At 40.0% G+C, this 9,226-nt stretch overlaps 1 protein-coding gene across 1 annotated transcript in view; it reads left to right on the plus strand.

Moving 5' to 3' along the window:
• dcbld1 (discoidin, CUB and LCCL domain containing 1) overlaps positions 1-4,180 on the plus strand; it is a 40,215-nt gene extending 36,035 nt beyond the window's left edge. The window contains exon 15 of the mRNA XM_022662832.2: positions 993-4,180. Coding sequence (XP_022518553.2) covers positions 993-1,555 — 563 coding nt within the window. The 3' untranslated portion in view covers positions 1,556-4,180. The remainder of the gene's footprint in view (positions 1-992) is intronic.
• The last annotated feature ends 5,046 nt before the right edge of the window (positions 4,181-9,226 follow it).

Genomic DNA, 9,226 nt, shown 5'->3' on the forward strand with positions numbered 1-9,226 from the left:
AACCTCAAATAATGCAAAAAGAAAAGTTTATATTAATAAAGTTTTAACAGTACAGAAATCAATATTTGGTGGAGTAACCCTGTTTTTTAATCAGTTTTCATGCATTTTGGCATGTTTTTCTCCACCAGTCTTACACACTGCTTTTGGATCGCTTTATGCCACTCCTGGTGCAAAAATTCAAGCAGTTTAGCTTGGTTTGATGGCTTGTGAGCATCGATCTTTCTCTTGATTATATTCCAGAGGTTTTCAATTTGGTAAAATCAGAGAAACTTATTTTCAGTGATCTCTTTTTTCCCAGAGCTGTAAAAGTCTGCCTGTCTGGATGTGCAATTACACTTTTGTGTCAATCAAGAAAGAAAGATCTTTCCACTCGTGATTAAGATAATGAGCTAAAAGTTGGACTTAGAAGTGTCAGTTGTAATTTTTTCTGTGAATAATGCACAGTCTAGTTAGAATATTATGATCGCCTCCTTGTTTCTACTCGTTCACTCACTGTTTTTTAACTCATCAAATAGAAGTAACTTGTAGGTTGTAGGTGTATAATTACAGACTATAGTCCATCTGTTTTTCTGCATACTTTATTATGCATCTTTTAACCTGTTTCTCAATGGTCAGGACCACCAGAGAACAGTTATTGTTTCTGTGGTGGATCTTTTTAGCACTGCAGTGACACTGACAGGGTGGTGGTGTGTTATAGTGTTTGTTGTTCTGGTAAAAGTGGATCAAACACAGTTGTGCTGCTGGAGTTTTTAAACACCTTAGTGTCCCTTCTGGACTGAGAATAATCGACCAACCAGAAATATCCAGCCAACTAATAAAAGCTGCTCTGACAATTGGGTTATATTCTGATATTGACTGTATATCAACCACTGATAAGTCATGCACCCCTTGTATAAAATATAATAAATTGTTACTGTTACTCAGTATCTTTGTATAAATGGTTTATTCTGTTGTTTTATGAGTTTGAATTAGTCTGATCTCTTCCTTCACAGATTACCAGCAGCCACTCATGCTGGGAGTGGGCACGGTCTCCAGGAAGGGCTCCACTTTCAGACCAATGGACACAGACACCAAGGACGAGGTCAACGAGACCGCCACTCATTACGACTACCTGCACACAGCCAATCAATATGCCCTACCACTGACCAATCAGGAGCCTGAGTACGCCACACCCATCATAGAGCGACATGCCTTTCGTAAGGATGGTTTTCTCCCTGATCCCAGCTACAGTGTACCAGGAGTGGTCCTCAGCAAAAGCCCCTCATTTAAAACCAAGGACAGTAGTAACTACAGAAAGGTGGTAGGGGGCATTTCTGGAGGCTATCAAACACCCCAGGTCAAACTGGACAGAGCGAACCATTCAGAGGGGGTGTACGACAGCCCTAAGGTCAGGAAGCCTTTGGGGGTCCAGAACGGAGTTTGTTCAGAATATCAGAGACCCCAGAAGAAGACCACCGCTCAGGAGAGCTACTCCACCCCACGAGACTGCGTCCGACTGGACACTACTGCCCCCTGCAGGCCGGACCCAGAGGGCAGCAGTCTGAGCGGACCCTGAGCGGACTACAACGCACTGTGATGTTTACCTGTTCCATGTGAACTCTGATAACTTATTTCTACAACTGATTACAGCACGTTTCCTGTTTATCTGTATATATGCAGCAGGATGGAGTAAGCTGTCTCAGTGACCGTGAAAGTGTGCACAATAGTGGCATATCATGCAGTGTTCTGTTAATTTTGTTGTTCTGTTAATTGTGATGTGTAAACAGATTTGTTGTGTTATTGAGGTTTCTTTTTCTTTTAAATGGGCTGGGTTTGCTTAATGTGATGCCTTGCCAGGTGCAGAGAAGGATTTTTGTTTTAATAATGAACAGAATACAGAATAATGAGCAGAGTATTTGGCAGAAATTCTAGCCTTGCGGTTTCTGATGGCTTTTATGCATCTATAATGTGATCCATCTTCTCTGTTGTCTGAGCTGCTGTTGTGCATTAATATGCTGAATTTAGGACCATCAGAAGTAGGGCTGGGTGTTTAAAGTCTATATTTTTTATAAAAACCGTCTGAACTGCTTTAATAATACAAAGTATCAGAACGTTCTGTACATTTTAAATAGTCTGTTTTTTTTTTGTTTTTTTTACTGATTTTAATAATCAGTCTTAGCACCATCTGTGAGACTATAAGCATGCTTATTCCAAAATTAAGACTGCTGATTGGATGTTTTAATGACATTCTAAAGCATGTTTATAGCAGTTCAGAAATATCCCCAACTCCAGTACCTGGTTTTTCAGTTTCCCCTTTTTTATACCCAATCATAGTTAGTCAATCCAATCAAAGTCCTTTCAACAGGAACATCTCTTGCCTCACTTTCTATTTGTCAGACTCTATTTGTCAGTTGTCAGTTGTGCACTTAAATCATCAGGCTAATTTCTCCAGATAACTACCATGTCATATTTGGGTGCCTCACAGGAACTTGGCTATAGTGAATTGATCTGATTATCCAGTGCTCCTAGAGAAGATCTGCTTCAGACTGCAGTCTTAAAAATAAGGTTTCTAAATATTTCTGGTTTAGTTGTCAATCTGAGCTTTTCTATTTATATAGAATGTTTACATTATGCCTAGGGTTTTGAACTTGATAAAAAATTAGATTGTTAGTTCTCATAATCTTATATTTTTTGCAAAAAAAAATTTAAACCACAAAGCAAGCATTTTGGTTTAACCTGTTAAGGAATTACTTACCTTACAGGAATCAGGTATACTTGCAGGAGTATACCTACGAGTCTTAAGATATAGATAATTCTGTATAATTTTTATAAAATTGTGCTGTATGATCATCACATATTGTAAAGCGGTCAAGGAGACAATATTTGCACCATTTTATGTGAATGCGCAAATTGTAAAGAAAAAAAAAAGTAGCACCTAAAAAAAATGGTGCAGTGAGTCTAAGCTGTGTCTGATTGGTGGGAGTCTTCATCACCAGCTGGTAGCAGGTTTCAGCTCATTGGAATATGACTGTTTCTAAATGAGGCCTTAATCATTCAGTCGGGATCTGTGGGCTTACAGATTATGGTTCATGCTGAAGCTCAGTGAGCACACTATTGCTATGTTCTGTCATCTTCACCTTTTGTGAGCTGTATCTCCCCGTACTTGAAATTGGTTGAATTGGTTTGTAGAAGAGTGTGGTTTAGATGCTGGTGGAGTTGTCATTGCCTCCCTGCTTGAATATGACTGAATTCAATTGCATGTCTGGCACAGCAGACTGGGCAGAACCCTGGGCAGATACCCCTTGAATTCATTTTATTTCTGTTTACAAATAAGGATTAATCTACAGTTACAGTAGATACAGGAATCACCAGCACAATCTGTTGTGCCCATCCTGCTATGTGACTTATTTGTACACTCCCCGTCTGATTTCATTTCTTTCAGTTCTGAACAAACCGAAAAAGGTGTTTACACACAGCAATCAGGTTTAGTTGAATCAGATCGAGATCACCTCTTTTAGTTTAGCATATTTTGGTTATTTGGTCTGGATCATGGTTCATGGCTCCTTTCACACCTGCTATTTTGGTTCAGACCAAACTGAGTAGTCTGAAGGTCTGGACCAAACAAGGCAGCTCTGAAAGCGTCCTTAACCTGTCCAAAACTGAGGCCACAGAAATATTTTACCTTTTAAAAGCAAATTTAATTGAGCAAATTGAGTTAGTCTTTCTTACCTTCTTCCACATCAACATAGTTCCAGTTTTCTGATTAAACAACGTTTTTCACACATCATTTATCCCACTGTAAATGGCTTTGTCCACATTTTAACCTAATAAATAAGCAGAAGTGTTACAGTCAGGTCAGTTTCCCTTTTAAAAGGTTTAGTTCTGCTGTTCAGCTGCAGGTGAAATTTAATAGGGATGTTAGTCAGCAGTACTGGGGTTTCCTCTTCTGTTTTTATTTTGGTCCATTATGCTTTGATCCCACTCCTCATTTGACATGTTCTTTTCAGAAAGACTTTTAGTAATATGTTTTAAAGACTGAGCCGTGTTGAGTGGTACTGCCTGAATCTCTGTATTTTGTCTGTGTACATAGTTTTGTACAGTTTTGAAATGTATATTGTGAAATGTGTTATTATATGTGGTTATTTAAAGCACCTACAAGCTGGGTGCGGCTGCTGAATAAAGACAGGTCATGGGTCTTCACTGGTATGCTTTCGTTATTGAGAAACGGTTTGAGTGATGGGCTGTTAGATGTCCTGCATTGCTGAGTGGATTCTTCTGCGCAGGCAGGTGTGTGAAGCGCAGGCCTCGGAGACTCCCACTGTTGACTTTCTGGTGGCTGCGTGTAAGCTGAGCGCTCAGTGCAGCCCCAGCAGTTGACCTGCCTTTGTCAAGGCCTCTTGGCAGTGTGAAAATGTGTGAGACTCAGCAGCAGCCGCTGATCATGAGAGCGACAGGAGCACACTGGAAGCTCCTGCATTCCACACACACTGCAGCACATGAGTCACTGATCCACACACACATATACACACACAAGATAAACATCATTCTAGAATCAGCATTGGAGACAGAACCACACTGATGTATGTTTTAGCTTTAAAATTGGCCAATGTTTTGGTTCTGTGAGTTTATCAGCATTTAAAGTCTTTCTGATTCTCCACCAGTCTTACACACTGCTTTTAGATAACTTTAAGCCACACCTGGTGCAAAAATTTAAGCAGTTCAGCTTGGTTTGTTGGCTTGTGATCATCCATCTTCCTCTTGATTATGATTGATGTTTTCAATTTGGTAAAATCAAAGAATCAATTTATGTAGTCTCTTATTTTTTTCCAGAGCTGTACATGTATTTTTTTGCATAAAATAAATAATGTGACATTATTTTGTTAAAATTGCAAATTCATAGTCATCAGTAGTAATAGCACCTATTAATAAGTTGCTACTCTGGGCTTGGCACACTGCAAACTGGACAGGACAAAATTTAAGAGAACTGCATTAATGTGTTTGTTCATTTGATCTTATTTACAGAATGCAGGAGTGCTGGGTTAGTGTTTGAGAAAAAACTAGTTGCTTTTAAAAGTGTACTTTTTGCTTCTATAGCTTGTCCCAACCATTCAAATAGTTTACATGCCATACAACTGGTTCTGGCATGATTTATAGAACACAATGTTAAAATACAAGTAATGAAATTGTTGTAATTTATGTTACCTCAAAACCAGGGTTAAATATTAACAGTCATGTTCCCAAAATAAGAAACAGAATTAGCTGTTCACTGAATTTAACTGATTCCGTTTTGAAATTGGTATTAATGTTCAGAAATGAGTCTGGGCTCCTATGGATTAAACAATATATGTGTAATGGGCTGGTTATTCATATGCTATGGTTTGTATTACATTACATCAACAACTCAACCAATTACATTCATTGATGTTTATTTGAGAGGAACATTTCTCATTTGATGGAAGCAGGATGTTACGTGAGGCTCTCTTTCTCTCTTTGTGTGTGTGTTTTTACTGGAATGTGACAGTAGAGTGTCAGTTTTGAACAGCAGCTGATGCCCAGTGCTTCCACTGTTCAGCCTGCTGTTCATGCTGCAGTGTCTTGCACTCACTTTAGTGGGCCCACCTGCCCTGTGCACACACACACATAACTAAACCTTGTATTAAAATGCATGCTCAGTCAAATGCTGGAGTAATCTCTATGTACATCTCTGCATGTGTTCTGTGAAGCACAATATCAGAAGTATGTCTAAGCTATTTATCTTTTCAATATTGCAGTCTGGTTAACAATGCTTTGTTTAAAGCTGATGTCCATAAGTTTTGGGATTTAGGTCCCTCTCTGGTGAGAATGGGTAATTGCACCGAGCATGCGGAAGAATCATTTTAAATTGGGCGGGTGTGATGCGTCTCCTTTTAGAGCGGATGAATCTGATTCCAGGTTAAGTTCAGTCCGAGAGAGAGAGAGCGCTTAGTCAGAAACTTCACTCCTTTGTTTCTTTGTTTTTACTATGAGTAAATGAGCTACTGAGGTCTGAGTTTCCTCTTCTGAAGTCTCCATTGCTCCACCAGCAGCTCGCATTCAGTAAAACTGAGCCGGATCCTCTTTTAGAGGCTGTACGTGTAACGTAAGTACGTAAAGACGTGTGACGTGGCCAGACTTATTTAAGCGTGGGAACATGTTAATTAAATCTAGCTGGGGAATAATAAGGCTTGATTTTCTGTAAATTAATGCCCATGAAGAAAACTGAATATTACATAAAATCTCCTTTAATCCAGGGATAATCTTTTCTATGCCTTGATAAGCCGTGGCCACACATTTTTTTTGTCACTTTAGGGGTTGCGTACAATGATGCTGACACTGTTACTGTTATTTTAAAATAAATCAAATCAAAACAAGTTTTTTTTTTTACAACTGATGTCACAAAGCCTCTTTACAGAAATTTAATCACAGGACAGAGAATCAGGCAAAACATTAAACATAAATATACAGAATACAGAACCCCCAGTGAGCGTGGAGACAAGGAAAAACTCCCTCAGTGCTGGAGGAGGAGGAGGAAGAAACCTTGGGAGGACCAAGACTCACATATACAGGGGGATCATCCTACCACTGGGCAAATGGCTTTTAAGTAAGTTTTTATACATCCACATATGTTTTCTATATTCAGTGTATAGCAGCACGGTAGTGGGGAGTGAACAACTAGTCCGAGGCAGGTGACATAAACTGGATGCTGGGCAGCTAAACTGTGGTGGGTGATGTCCATCAGTCTGGCCGAAGGGGGACAGGAGAGAACTGAGGTTCCCGCATCCCTCGGTATCGGGTCAGACAGGTGGGCGGTCAGTAACTCGGAGGAAGGCAGAGAGATAGAATTAGTTTAACCTGGATTTATATAAAACAGAGAATATAAAACATTATCAGAGTGTGGCAAATGACTCCGGCAGATCTAAATAAAACAGCCTAACTAAAGGCAGAGAGCCAGAAGGTAACATAGACATGGAGGCTCCCTGAAACACCAGCATCCACCCACTCCACCGTCCACAAACCTGAGTGACCGTGTGCAGTGGGAGAACATCAGCACCAGCATCTCAGTTTACCACTGAGATTCAATTCCCTATGTCCATGAACCTCTGGATCTGCAGCATTATCTAAAGAGAAAAACATTAATTATCAAAAGCTAAACTGAACAAGTACGTTATTAGTCTAGACTTAAAGATTGAGACTGTGTCTGAGTCCTGAACTTATTGGAGAACATTATTCCAGAATTGGGGAGCTTTATGAGAGAAAGCTTTTCCTCCTGCAGAGCTCCTATGAATTTTAGGAACTACTTAAAACATGCTACAGTATTAGCAGCTGATGCAGATGAAAAGTAATAAGCATTTCTGAGACAGACTTTGTGGTGTCAGTGGGTGTGTGAAGGTGTGTGTGTGTGTATGTGTGTGTGGGAGGGGGGGGGGTGGGTTGTCTGAATGCTTGACGCCTGGGTGTGGACTACAGTTTCCATGCAGCTTCCCTACTCGTTCTGCCCCCATCTGTGAACTCACGCCACCATGTGAACATCTCCTGCATCAAAGTGACACGAACACGCAGACAGGAGCTTCTGCAGGGCCTTCCCTCTCTGCCTGAAATTCCATACAAGTCTACTCATGCAGACCATAAACAGCAGGGGTCCTCAGCTCACCCTGCTGTCTGCTCTGTGTGTGTGTGTCTGTCTGCTGCTGTAACTGCATGCGTTCATCTCTAGCAGCTAGATCTGTGTGGACTCATAACACACTTTAACCAGAAGCTGCTGAAGTGCTTGTGAACTAGTGTGAAAGTACGGTGAAAGTATGTGTGTGGCAGTCAGTGGGCTATAAACTACAGACAGAGGTTAGGTGGGAAATAACATGAAGCTTTCCTTTAATCTGCTGGAGAATTTTAGGTGTGGAAAAACACATGATTGTACTTCATAATAATTGTAATTACACACATTGATAAAAAAATGCACCAAGAAGGTGTTGCTGGAATCAAAAGAAAGGGTGATGAATATGTGTGAATGCGATGATGATCTATGTAAGTGATTACAACCTTAGACAGAAAGGAAAAGTTGTACCATTAAATTAAGCCACTGTTGCTCTGCTGGCTCACCTCGCCTGGAGACAAGATGAGATACGGCTGGGTGAGGAGGCATACAGGTTCTGTATAGTATAGTATCACATGCTGCAGCTAGGATGATAGACCCTGCACACTCATACAGATGTCCCAAGTCTCCTGGAAGTCGAAGTAGGAGTATACCGCAGATCAAAAACGGCTCCCTGATGTCCGCAAGTCAGATCAAATCTCCCAGAATCTAGAACGCGCACACAGGCGACACAGACTTTTTTCCCCATGTGTGTGAAAGAGAGGAGGAGGAAGAGAAGGGCTCCCCATTGCATATTCATTAAGCGTATGCTAAACAGAGAGGGTTCTGATTGGCCTGTTCTCTGCAAAGACTCTGTGAGTCAGCCAGTGTTTAGTGTGGGCAGGCACTGGATGGGATGTGTTCAGGAGCATCATGGCTCCCATCAAAACTCATTTCATCTCAGACCACTATAAAGTAATTCCATGTCTGGAAAAAGTAGAAAAAAACAAAAAAAACTATGAAAGTCTTGCCCACTGTACAGTTTGTAATAGTGATTTTAGCATTGCACATCGGGGACTAAATGATTGCAAAAGGCATGTTAAAGTGAGTTAATGTGACTATCTATCTGTCTATCTATCTATCTATGGTTTTATTTGTATTAAGGGTATTTTCTGTTTATTTAGCGTTATTTATCAGTATATATTTATGAGGATATCTGTAGTATATATGGTGAATATTTATGCTTTTATATGTATTTAGGGTATTTTCTGTATATTTATGGTTATCAGTACCAGTAGCAGGTAGTAGCAGACTGTGGCTCCAGCCGCGAACAACAGGGGGCGCATCGCTCCGAGACCCTCAGAGGGAGGAAGGCTTTATTAAAAAAAAAAAAAAAACAAGAAACTGAAAACTGTGGGAAATTATTACACAATGGATCTCAAAATAAAATCTCAAACTAATCAATTAATTTATTACTTTATTAGCATCTCAGTGTCACCATTATCTCAACATAATGTCTTAGTATCTCAGTAGGATTTAATATCTAAAAATAATGAGAAAGCACTTCACTTAATAATGAAAAGTAAACATTTTAATGGCTTCTTTTATTTTTAATTTGTACAGAACTCCTGTACTTATATTTTGGAGTATGTCTCGTAA

This window comes from Astyanax mexicanus, chromosome 1 (assembly GCF_023375975.1).
Source record: "Astyanax mexicanus isolate ESR-SI-001 chromosome 1, AstMex3_surface, whole genome shotgun sequence".
Lineage (NCBI taxonomy): Eukaryota > Metazoa > Chordata > Actinopteri > Characiformes > Acestrorhamphidae > Astyanax > Astyanax mexicanus.